This window comes from Bufo bufo, chromosome 3 (genome assembly GCF_905171765.1).
Source record: "Bufo bufo chromosome 3, aBufBuf1.1, whole genome shotgun sequence".
In the NCBI taxonomy this organism is placed as follows: domain Eukaryota; kingdom Metazoa; phylum Chordata; class Amphibia; order Anura; family Bufonidae; genus Bufo; species Bufo bufo.
The window spans coordinates 320,792,797-320,806,218 of NC_053391.1; the positions used below are offsets into that span (position 1 = coordinate 320,792,797).

Sequence of the window (13,422 nt, forward strand, 5' to 3'; positions counted from 1 at the left end):
ATTACTTGATTGAATCGAGTAATCATTTCAGCTCTACTTGTGTCAGACAACTCCGCTGTGGTCTTACTTCCCTAGAACAAAAGGCTAAGACATGTTAAAATCTTACTGCCATTGGGGGAGAGTTAGGGTACTTTCACACGTGCATCAAAGTTTTCCGGAAATTTAGTTCCGTCCTAGGGGCTCAATACTGGGAAAAAAAAGATCAGTTTTATCCTAATGCATTCTGAATGGAAAGCAATCCGTTCAGGATGCATCAGGATGTCTTCAGTTCATTCCTTTTACGGTATTTAGACGGACAAAAAAAACGCAGCATGCTGCATTTTTCTCTCAGGACAAAAATCCTGAACACTTGCCGGAATGCCGAATCCGGCATTTTTTTCCATAGAATGTATTAATTGGCGCATTGACGGATCCGGTTTTCCGGTCCGCACAAGCGCAGACCTTTAAAAATATATATTTTTTAAATACCGGATCCGTTTTTCCGGACAGATGGATCCGTTATTGCAATGCATTTGTAAGACCGATCCGGATCCGTCTACAAATGGTTTCCGTTTGCATACAGATTGCCGGATCCAGCAGGCAGTTGCGGCGACGGAACTGCCTGCCGGAATCCAGCAACGCAAGTGTGAAAGTACTATTAGGAAGTTCCAATACATGTTAGATAATCAATGGGTTTTGATGACATTAAAAGGGTTGTCCCACCATAAGAGCTTACCACCTATCCACAAGTGGGGGTCCGATCACAAGAACAGGCCTCTTGAGTGAATGGAGTGATAGTCATGCAGTGTAGTCATGCAGTGGAGTCCATTCATTTTCTGAGACTGCTGAAGAGAAGACGAGTACAACTCTTGGCTATCTATGTCAGTCCCATAATAAGTGAATAAATGGACTGGCAGTGTGCATGTGTGACCACTAGTCCATTAACTCTGGGGACTCTGGAACTTCGTTCTTATCAGTGAGGGCCCCAGCAGTTGGACCCCCACTGATCAGATACTGATCACCCATATTTTAGATAGGTGATAAGTTCCTATGGTGGGACAAGCCCTTTAAATAGTCTCTGTCAGCGTGATCAACCCTATTAAACCAGGCATATTGTCTGGTATGGTTGATCATGCTGATTTAAATGATACCTTTTACCAGTATGTTAAACATCTGTAGAGAGAGAGATGCATTTTTATTCAGATGCAAATGAGCATGCTGCACCAGTAGGTGGAGCTTAATCCTTGGAGCACTGCTTTTGTAACACCCCTATGCTCTGCACACTCCCCCCTCCCTTTGATTGACAGGACTAGATATCAGCATTCTGAGGGCAGAGCTATGTCCTAGCATGTACATATCATATAAACTACTTACTATAGCTGGACCATGTTGAGGATAGACGTTTTCTTTACTTAGAAAGCTAATACATATTACTGGTTTATTCACGGGCACAATATCTGATTATAAATAAACCAGTAATATGTATTAGCCTTCTAAGCATAGAAAACCACTCTTCTCAGTATGATAAGGCAGTAGCCTAGAGGTAAGTGGTCAACCTTGTCCTTGATTACAATATCAACAATATATAACTATACATACACCAGTAATATGTAGGGAGAAAAAAATGTATCTGAAAAAAAGTGAAAAAAAAAAGTTTTTAGAAATCTAAAAAAAAGCGTTTTTGAACATATAAAAAAATTCTAATCACACTTCCAATTTTAAAAATAAATGAAAAATAAAGATGATTAGTATCGTTGCATCCTAAAATTCCCAAACTATTAAAAAATAAACATTTATGTCGTACAGAGAATGTCATAATGAATAAAAATGGCCAATTCACAGTTTTTTTGGCATTGCACCTCCCAAAAAAATTAAATAAAAAGTTATCAAAAAGACACTGCTGAGACACATCACCACTGAGTCCAATGATTGGCTGCTGTTGGTTTACATGCGGGGACCGAAAGCCCACTGAAGACAGCTCAAGGTAGGTATAGTTCTCTTCCCAGATCCCACTAGGGGGGGACATAAAAAATAAATAAATCCTGGACAACCCCTTTAATCCCTGCCCTCTTGGGATGAGAATATACAATAAGGATCTCGTCAGCACTGGGTTCATGCGGCGAGCCAATGGACACAAGGCGCAAATCACAACCCGAGCTTGGATACAAGGTTTTTTATTGGGATGAGATGCGCCACAGTTATTAAGAAGAGCACACCTCTTAATATTTGGGGCGCATCTCTGCAGGTCAATGTGCCAGAGCTGAAATCTATGCCATCAAGAGTGCTGGCCTAGACTTTAGGTAAAATTTAGTACAGCTTCCTGACATAAAGTACACTATAAAAAATTAAGTATGACAAATCTGCCAGACTGGCTAGACCTGGCCCTATACCGCCCACTGTGTAGAAAATGGGGCAAAAACCTCAAAAAGTTGCAAATTTGTGTGTAAAATATGCACATTTTTTACCTGTTTTCTGGCATGCAGGATTGATAAATGTGCCCGAATGTGTACCTTTGGCTGCTTAGGGTAACACTGCAAAATCTGAAATTAGATTTTGTGAGCAGACCAGGAAGTTTTTTTTGTTTTTTTTTGCCTATTAATAATGCTATTACTATTATAATACTTTTGTCTACTATATCTGAATATATTATTTCCTCTAGAACATCCATTTCCATATTTTCCTCTGCATTCTTATCTTTTATACGCTGTTCTACATGGCAAGCACCTTGTGTGCAGGATTCATGAGGTAAGAGCCTGGACAGCATTTCACATAACTAAAATATAAGAGCATTAGCTGAAGGTAAATGTGCCTAATCCATGTGTTAAGATGTACAAATCTATTATCCAAAAGATTGCACTATGCCTTCTGTATCTCCTTGTGTATCTTCAGATATCTTTTTACAATTTGTAGAATGCTGGCTTTTCCTGAGGAGCTGTATACAGTCTACCCATGCCCCACATCTGGTTACTTCTCTTGCTTGACTTTAAAGCCTATGTACACCTTTGGGGGCAATTTTTTAAATTAATGCATTGTACTCATTTTGAGCTAAAAATCATTTTTTCAGTTGACTTTTATTAAAAATATTGAGCCCTTTTTGTGTAAATAGCTGAGATGCTCTAGTAGCAGCCTTTGGATTTTCTCTCTTTTCCATCAGTCAGCTCTCTGGGGCTCCTTATCTCTGCTCTCTGACATTATAAAAAATCATTATAGCTCAGTTCTTATCTTACTGATAAGAATGTGGCTTAAATAAGTGTTTATGACCTCTTAGTAATTTAGAGATAAGGTTTATTAGATGACCGACACAAAGCGAAAGTGAAAGTACCAGTCACACAGCTAAAAAAAACTGTTAACTCTTTGGACAGAACTGCTCAATATTTTTAATAAAGACCAATTAAAAAAATGTTTTTTAGCCAAAAATGAGTAAAATGCAATCATAAACAAAAATTGCTTCCAAAGGTGTACATAGCCTACTTTCAGAACGAAATTACTCTTGCTCAAGCAACGCAGCTTGGAGTAATAAAGTTATTATTCCAAGGTCTTACATTATTATACATGTGGATATACCAAATTCACTATGCACAATTCAATATAATTTTTCAATTTCTTTATAAAGCAGTTGTCCAAGATAAAAAAAACAGGGTCTGTTAATTTTTCAAAAACGCTGCTCCAATCACTTGAAGGAGAAAAGGTGCAGGAATAAATGCAGTCCAACGAAGAACAACCACCATACCTTTAATATTTCTTCAATCTATCATTGTAATTTTTATTTATGTATACATTTTTTAGGATAGAAGATTTTGATTGGATGTTACCATTTAGACACAAGATTACACCATCTCTCAGTAGCTCTCAATATTTACGTGGGTATTACAGCAAGCTTTTTTTATCTTTTTATGCCCTGTCTCATGTCGTCTCTAAACTGATGTCTGCCATTTTCTAGTGAATATTCACACATGGGAGAATTTTTTTGCTGCATACATTGTCCCAACATCTGCAACAACTCGACTGCAAAAGTCGCTACTCCGTCCACATAAATTATATTGCACTATGGCCTATGTGTTCAGGGCCTTAGCTGACAAAATGTGATTTCTTAGCAGAAATTTGCCTAAATAGCCTCAGGCCTCTTTCACACGGGCGTCGCGTGTAAGGGCCGGACAAGATGCGGGTGCGTTGCAGGAAAATGCGTGATTTCTCCGCGCAACTGCAAAGCGTTTTAATGTGTTTTGCACGCACGTGAGAAAAATCGGCATGTTTGGTACCCATACCCGAACCTGGACTTTTTCACAGAAGTTCGGGTTTGGGTTAGGTGTTGTGTAGATTTTATCATTTTCCCTTATAACATAGGGTAAAAAGAGGTAACAGAATCCCTTTAATTTTTAAATATTTTTTTTAAACCCCTCCATCCCTAATTTACTAAGCGTTCTGTATTAAGAATGCTATTATTTTCCCTTATAACCATGTTATAAGGGAAAATAATAAAGATCGGGTCCCCATCTCGATCGTTACCTAGCAACCATTTTTGAAAATCGCACCGCATCTGCACTTGCTTGCGGATGCTTGCAATTTTCACACAGCCCCATTCACAGCAGCCCCATTTCACGCACAATATAGAGTTTGCTGCGATTTTCACGCAATGCACAAGTGATGCGTGAAAAACACCGCTCATGTGCACAGCCCCATTGGAGTAAATGGGTCCGGATTCAGTGCGGGTGCAAAGCGTTCACCTCGCGCATTGCACCCGCGTGGAATTCTTGCCCTTGTGAAAGGGGCCTTACTCTTTCCAGCAAGGTACACATATAGCTCAGATTCATTTCTAAATGTGAAACTTCAATGTAAGTTCTCTACTTAGTCTTCTAAGACTGGCCTTGTGAAATTCCACATGATCTTGAACAGGCTTGTCATTGTTTTTGCATTGTTGAATGGAAGATTAAAGGACACTATATTTCTATAAATATTTTCTTATATAGCCACGTAAATAAAAGTACAGTAGCAGATAACATAAATAAAAGGTCAAGAGGGCCATACACTTTAGGGTATGTTACAAAAATGTTTGCTGCAGATCTGCTGATCTACAACTACAGTGGGATCCTAGGTGTATTAGTCCCATTCACTAGGGCTAATGCACATACAGCTAACCTGCCAAGGATTTCTGCATGGAATCCACATAGAGAAGTGACATGTCGCTTTTTCATACGGATTTTAAATCTGTGTGGAACATTTTGCCTCAGTGTTGGTGATGTTAATTTCAATTTTCTATGTCAATATCTGTATTTAAAATAAATGCTAAAATCCTCCAGTCTTCACGCTAGTCAATAAGCCGAATAATAGGTGCCACTTCTTGGTCTGTCCAGATCACTTTTCAGCAGTCATCTCATTATGATCACAAGTGGCTGTTAAAGTTTATCTACTCATTGCTTGTAAAATGACCTCTGCACGGGTCACAGAGCATGCCTAGAAAACTCTTCCATAGAAGTCAGTAAGGTCCCCGCCTGACCATTGTGTCTATGGCTCATGTGGTTGCTGTAAAGCATATCTCTAAATGATGATTTTAGCAGCAGCTCAGGCAAGATGGCAGCCCCGATAATAATGTTCAGGAAGTAGAATAAATAAATTAATCATCAAAAAATAAAAACAGATTAGAAAAAAGGATATGATCTGGTTTCATCTGGCAGAAAAAATATTGGTGACGCATTCCCTTTAAAACATACAGTACAGACCAAAAGTTTGGACACACCTTCTCATTCAAAGAGTTTTCTTTATTTTCATGACTATGAAGGCATCAAAACTATGAATTAACACATGTGGAATTATATACATAACAAACAAGTGTGAAACAACTGAAAATATGTCATATTCTAGGTTCTTCAAAGTAGCCACCTTTTGCTTTGATTACTGCTTTCCACACTCTTGGCATTCTCTTGATGAGCTTCAAGAGGTAGTCCCCTGAAATGGTCTTCCAACAGTCTTGAAGGAGTTCCCAGAGATGCTTAGCACTTGTTGGCCCTTTTGCCTTCACTCTGCGGTCCAGCTCACCCCAAACCATCTCGATTGGGTTCAGGTCCGGTGACTGTGGAGGCCAGGTCATCTGGCGCAGCACCCCATCACTCTCCTTCATGGTCAAATAGCCCTTACTTTCAAAGTTTTCCCCTCAGTTTTTCGGCTGACTGACTGACCTTCATTTCTTAAAGTAATGATGGCCACTCGTTTTTCTTTACTTAGCTGCTTTTTTCTTGCCATAATACAAATTCTAACAGTCTATTCAGTAGGACTATCAGCTGTGTATCCACCTGACTTCTCAACGCAACTGAAGGTCCCAACCCCATTTATAAGGCAAGAAATCCCACTTATTAAACCTGACAGGGCACACCTGTGAAGTGAAAACCATTTCAGGGGACAAGCTCACCAAGAGAATGCCAAGAGTGTGCAAAGCAGTAATCAAAGCAAAAGGTGGCTACTTTGAAGAACCTAGAATATGACATATTTTCAGTTGTTTCACACTTGTTTGTTATGTATATAATTCCACATGTGTTAATTCATAGTTTTGATGCCTTCATAGTCATGAAAATAAAGAAAACTCTTTGAATGAGAAGGTGTGTCTAAACTTTTGGTCTGTGCTGTACATTCAGTTTCCTTTTTGCTGGTCCCTGGCTTAAGAACTTTGTACCTTACTGGCATATGAAACAAAGTGCCTAAGTGGGGATTATCCTTTATTTAAAGTGCCCTGGCCCGCTGCTTCTGACCTGTTGCATGTGCGCTTGGCAGCTATGTTGGTCCCATGTTCATTTGCGTCCGCATTGCGGAGAAAAATGTTTTAATATACTGAATGCAAATAAGCTTCTAGGAGCAATAAAGGTGTTCCCGTTACTCCTAGAGCAGGGATTAGCAACCTCCGGCAATCCAGCTGTTCTGAAACTGCAACTCCCAGCATGCTCCACTCACTTCTATGGGAGTTCTGAGAACAGCCAAGCAAGTGTGTATGCTGGCAGTTGCAGTTTCACCACACCTGAGATGCCGAAGGTTGCTGACCCCTGTCCTAGAGGCTCAGCTACTTAGCAACTGCCACGTCCTCTGCACTTTGACAGTGCCAGGCAGTTAAAAGTTCATAACGCCTGGCCATGTCAATCTAAGTACAGAGGATGTGGCGCTTGCAGAGAGAGCAGAGCCTCTAGGAGTTATGACAACACCCCTGTTGCTCTTAGAGGCTCATTTGCATATTAAAACATTATTTTTCTCAGCAATGCGGGCACATATGACCATGGGACCAACACAGATGCCTTCAGCTGCCAAAGTGCACATGTAACAGGTCAGCCAGTTTCATAGTTTAAAATCAGATACCCTTGCAAATTGTGCCAAATTTGTCAAAATAGCGCCCAGTACCTGTAGAACAATATTTTGGCATAACTCAAATATCTTTGTAATGCTACTACAATTCTACTCTTTCCACCAGTTCATGTGATTTCTGCAGGGATAACCTTCTCATTGAGTGGCCTTCTCTTTGTCCCTCTTGTTGGTGCCATGGTGTGGGATTATTCTGCCACAGTGACTGTTCTTCATGTAATAATCTGTTGCACAGGTAAGTGCTGTATATGTGGACGTATGGAGATTTTTATTGATTTTCTTAATCTTTATCACTGGCAGGATTTTTACTTTAAACTGATAACATTAATTTAATATTGCACTGTTTAACTTTGAAACATTTAGCTACAGTATAAAGTTCATGGCTTGCAAGCATCTAGAGACAGTGCCAATAATGTTCCCGGGACATTGACACTGTATTCAAAAAGGATGAAACAGCCCTGTGTTATTTGCAAAATAGAGGGCGCACAGTTTCCCAGCACCAGACCAAGCAGGGGCAGACTGGGAACTTAACCCCTTCAAGACCAGGCGATTTTACGTTTTTGTTTTTTACTCCCAGTTTTCCCAAAGCCATAACTTTTTTTTATTTTTCCATTCACACAGCTGTATGAGGTCTTGTTTTTGAGGGACAAGTTGTATTTTCTAATGGCACCATTACCAGTTGCATACAATGCAGTGGGAATCAGGAGAAAAAATCCAAATGGGGTGGAATTATAAAAAAAAAAAAATTCCTTCACAATTTTATGGGTTTTGTTTTTACTGCTTTTCCTATGCCGTTAAACTGACCTGTTTCCTTCATTCTCTGGGTCAATATGGTTACAACAATACCACATACACCACTCCTAAAGAGTTAGGGATATTTGGCTTGTGGGTAAAATTTCAGGATGAACCTAAAAGGCACTCTAACCTTTACAGGTGAACTTAATGTGACCTTCTCTAAGCTTTTGGATGCACATGTCCAACTGTTCAATGTTTCAGTACTTTTTGCACAACTTGCTGTTCTCTAACCAGGAGCTTAACGGAACAATTCACAACAGTTATTTGATTCATGAATCGCCCAACAAATTTCCTGGTTCAATTATAATTGGTATTTAAACAGTCCTCCTCATCATGCTGTTCACATTTTGACATCATGAGACCAAGACAACACCTAACAATTGATCAACAGTACCTCGCCTTTGCAAGGTTTCAAGCAGGATGTTCTCAGACGGAAGTGGCCACTGAGCTTAGAGTGTCATCAGCAGGTTGCAACAGAGATACAGAGAGACCGGAAGAGTCATAGAAAAGCGGACGTCCTATGGCCACATCCCACACTGATGTCTGCTTCATTGTGAACAATGCCCTGCGGAACCGGATGATGAATGGCACACAACTCCAGGCACATTTTTGGTAGATGAGAGGCACCTAAGTGTCACGTCAGACAATTTGAAACTGTTTACATCAGCGTGGTCTGCGTGCTAGACGACCTGCAAGGGTAGCTGAACACAGGCATCATCGTCTAGCATGGGCCAGAGAGCATCTACACTGGATGAGGGACCAGTGGGCCTTAGTGCTTTTCACCGATGAAAGTTGATGTTCGAGACGTCAAGCAGAGTGCTATGCATCAGCTACTGTTGTCACCAGATGAGCATTTGGTGGTGGTGGTGTTACAGTGTGGGCAGGTGTGTCTAGTCAATACAGAACGGCCCTACACTTTGTAATGGTACAGTAACAACCCCATACTACTTGAATAACATCATTAATCCAGTCATTGTGCCTCTTCATGAACAACACAGGCCTAATTTCATCTTCATGGACGACAATGCGCCAGCTCATCAAGGTCGCATCATTAGGGAACGGCTGCTGGAGACTGGGGTACCTCAAATGGAGTGGCCTGCACTTTCTCCAGACCTGAATCTCATTGAAAACTAGGGATGAGCGAATCGACTTCGGATGGAACATCCGAAGTCTATTTGCATAAAACTTCATTAGAATACTGTATGGAGCGAGCGCTCCGTACAGTATTAGAATGTATTGGCTCCTATGAGCCAAAGTTTTTACTTCGTGAAGTCTTGCGGGACTTTGGTAATAACTTCAGAAATTAATTTCTACTGTAAAAAAACTTTTACCAAACTGTACATACTTTTTATTGCTACGTTAATCAAACCCTGTAAAAAAAAAAAAGTTTACATTATTTATCACATATGTTAAACATAATTAAAAATAAAACTGGCAAAATTGCTACTTTTTTGTCAATTCCACCTCCCAAACAAATGCAATAAAAAGTGCTAAAAAATTCTTATTTACCACAATATGGCACCAATTTAAACTACAACGCATCCCAAAAACTAAAATAAACCCCAAGATTTCATACAGCTTTGTTGACATAAAAAAAAAATTATATGGGGCTTTGAACGAGGTGACAAAAAACAAATTAGTTAATAAAAAATTGTTATTGTGCAAAGGTAGAAAAAAGTGAGTAAAATGATATTAATGTTGGCATTGACATAATTGTACTGATCCACAGAATAAAGTTATCATGTCGTTTATACCACACATTGAACATCACAAAAACCAAACAGATACATTCTGGATTTGAATTGCTGTACTTTTTGCAGTACTCATCCTATTATCTTCACAGGCCAGATTACAACGACATATAATACCTGGGTATACATAACACAGGATCACATTATTTACAATAGCTGAGGGTCATAGTGTATCTACTCCCCCTCTCTCCACATACATTATGCCTAGATCTCTCTGCCACAGAAGTCATTGAGTTCCCTCCAGACTATTGTGTCTGTGGTCCGGTGGCTTCTCTAAATGCTGTTAACAGCTCAGGCAAGATAGCTGACCTCATAATCATAGAAAATAAAAAATTCTACAATCAAAAAATAAAAACACTAGACAAATGGAATATTTATCTCTAACTGGTTTTTATTAGTTAAAAAAAAAACACTAAAGCTAATACATTCCCTTTATACTTTGATACTTGTATACTGTTCTGTTGATAAAACTAAATCTTACCCTCATTCCCCCAGTTACGCAAGAATTTCCTCTCATGTGGCAATGGTGGCTGCAAATAGGTAAACTAGATTTTTATGTATTTATAAATTTTTATTAATTATACTGAATTGTGATTGTTGTACTAATAAGCAGTAACTTTTTTGCAGGCTCTGGATTGTTTCTTATGATTATATCTGGTCAGACGGTTGCATACTTTACATGCAGAAGCTCAAATCAAAGGCATATATCAACTATCTAATGTGACAACTGTATGTATGTATATACTGTATATCAAAAAGCTAGTGAATAAAACATATAATAAAGCAAAAAATCTTTGTTTCTTCTTTAGAGAAATTGATGGACCTATGGTTGAACTAAATTACTAACTACCCATAAATCTATCTTTCCATTAGTCTCAAGGCCCTTGAGGGAAGGTTTTAACCCCTTCAGGACCCTGATATTTTTCACCTCTAAGGGGTTCTGCACTTTGTTTAAACTAATGATCTATCCTCTGGATAGATCATCAGCATCTGATCGGCGGGGGTCCGAGACTCGGGACCCCCGCCGATCAGCTGTTTGAGAAGGCAGCGGCTCTCCAGCAGCGCCGTGGCCTTCTCACTGCTTACCGCTGGCCCAGTGACGTCAAGACTAGTATCACTGGCCTGGGCGCGGCTAAGCTCCGTTCACTTGAATGGAGCTTAGCCCCGCCCAGGCCAGTTGATACTAGTCGTGACGTCACTGGGCCGGCGGTAAACAGTTAGAAGGCCGCGCCGCTGCTGGAGCGCCGCTGCCTTCTCAAGCAGCTGATCGGCAGGGGGTCCCGGGTGTCGGGACCCCTGCCGATCAGATGCTGATGATCTATCCAGAGGATAGATCATCAGTTAAAACAAAGTGCAGAACCCCTTTAAGGACCAGGCAATTTTTTGCAAATCTGAGGTGTCACTCAGATGGTGATAACTTTAAAATGCTTTTACTTATCCAAGCCATTCTGAGATTGTTTTCTTTTCACATATTGTACAGTACTTCATGACAGTGGTAAATTTGAGTCAAAATATTTCATTTTTATTTATAAAAAATACCAAATTTACCAAAAATTGTGAAAAATTTGCAATTTTCTAAATTTCAATTTCTCTGCTTTTAAAACAGATAGGGATACCTCCTAAAATAGTTATTACTTTACATTTCCCATATGTCTACTTCATGTTTGGATCATTTTGTAAATTACATTTTCTTTTTTTTTGGAAGTTAGGGTACTTTCACACTTGCGTTGTTTGATTCCGGCAGGCAGTTCCGTTGCCTGAACTGACTGCCTGATCAGGCAAACTGTATGCAAATGGATATCATTTTTTCTGACTGATCAGGTATTTTTCAGACTGATCAGGATCCTGATCAGTCTGAAAAATGCCTGATCAGTCTGAAAAATGCATTGCAATACCGGATCCGTTTTTCCAGTGTCATCAGGCAAAACGGATCCGGTATTTATTTTTTTCTCATTTTTAAAGGTCTGCGCATGCGGCATTCCGGTATTTTGAATGCTGGATCCGGCACTAATACATTCCTATGGGAAAAAATGCCGGATCCGGCATTCAGGCAAGTCTTCCGTTTTTTTCGCCGGAGATAAAACCGTAGCATGCTACGATTTTCTCTTTTGCCTAATCAGTCAAAATGACTGAACTGAAGACATCCTGATGCATCCTGAACGGATTGCTCTCCATTCCGAATGCATGGGGATATGCCTGATCAGTTCTTTTCCAGTATAGAGCCCCTGTGACGGAACTCTATGCCGGAAAAGAAAAACGCTAATGTGAAAGTAGCCTTAGAAGGCTTAGAAGCTTAGAAGCAAAAGCCATTTTTTAAGGACCAGTTCAGGTCTGAAATAACTTTGTGGGGCTTACATAATAGAAACCACCCATAAATGGCCCCATTTTAGAAACGACACCCCTCAAGGTATTCAAAACTGATTTTACAAACTTTAACCCTTTAGGTGTTCCACAAGAATTAAAGGAAAATGTAGATGAAATTTCAGAATTTCACTTTTTGGGCAGATTTTTCATTTGAATCCATTTTTTTCCGCTAACAAAGCAAGGGTTAACAGCCAAACAATTTATTACCGTGATTCTGTAGTTTACAGAAACACCTCATTTGTGATCGTAAACCGCTGTACTGGCACACGGCAGGGCGCCGAAGGACAGGAGTGCCATGTGGTTTTTGGAAGGCAGATTTCACTGGGATAATTTTAAGTTGCCATGTCACATTTGATGCACCCCTAGAGTAGAAACTCCAAAAGAGTGACCCCATTTTGGAAACTACGGGATAATGTGGCAGTTTTGTTGGTACTATTTTACGGTACATATGATTTTTGGTTGCTCTATATTACACTTTTTGTGATGTAAGGTAACAAAAAATAGCTGTTTTGGCACCGGTTTTTATTTTTTATTTTTTACAATGTTCTCCTGACAGGTTAGATCATGTGCTATTTTTATAGAGCAGGTTGTTACGAATGTTACAACACCAAATATGACTATTTTTTTTATTGTTTGTTTCAGTTTTACATAATAAAGATTAAAAAAAAATAAAGATTTTTTAGGGTCTCCATATTCTGAAGACCATAGTGTTTTTTATTTTTTGTGGGCGACTGTCTTATGTAGTGGCTCATTTTTTCAGTATGAGATGACTGTTTGATTGGTACTATATTAGGGTGCATATGACTTTTTAATCGCTTGGTATTACACTTTTTGTGATGTAAGGTGACAAAAAATGGCTTTTTTTACACCGTTTTTATTTTATTTTATGTACGATGTTCACCTGAGGGGTTAGGTCATGTGATATTTTAATAGACCTGGTTGTTACGGACACAACAATACCTAATATGTCAAATTATTATTATTTTTTCACTTTTAAAGTCTCATCATGGGCAATGGTGGCATATCGCTAGGATATGCCCCCATTGTCTTATAGGTGCGGGTCTCACCACTGGGACCCGCATCTATATCGAGAATGGAGCCCCGCAAGTGAAGGAGGACGCACTGCGCAGTTATGGCCAGTTCGCAGTGTTCGCCAACGAACACAAGCGGGCTGCCATCTTGACTCACAAGTCAA

The 13,422-nt window shown here is 39.5% G+C and overlaps 1 protein-coding gene across 1 annotated transcript; it reads left to right on the forward strand.

Moving 5' to 3' along the window:
• The first annotated feature begins 2,680 nt into the window (after positions 1–2,680).
• Positions 2,681–10,582, forward strand: LOC120993778 (transmembrane protein 244-like). Its single transcript, XM_040422249.1, has 5 exons — positions 2,681–2,724; positions 3,766–3,839; positions 7,427–7,552; positions 10,359–10,403; positions 10,491–10,582. The coding sequence occupies exons 1-5, from the start codon at positions 2,693–2,695 to the stop codon at positions 10,580–10,582; spliced, it is 369 nt and encodes a 122-aa protein (XP_040278183.1). The 5' UTR covers positions 2,681–2,692.
• Positions 10,583–13,422: the final 2,840 nt, after the last annotated feature.

Bases quoted from the DNA above. Each gene is read 5' to 3' on its own strand.
- LOC120993778 (XM_040422249.1), top strand. From the start codon at position 2,693: ATGGCAAGCACCTTGTGTGCAGGATTCATGAG. The intron at 2,725-3,765 runs GTAAGAGCCTGG...TACATTTTTTAG, and splicing joins TTGTGTGCAGGATTCATGAG to GATAGAAGATTTTGATTGGA. The intron at 3,840-7,426 runs GTGGGTATTACA...TCTTTCCACCAG, and splicing joins CAGTAGCTCTCAATATTTAC to TTCATGTGATTTCTGCAGGG.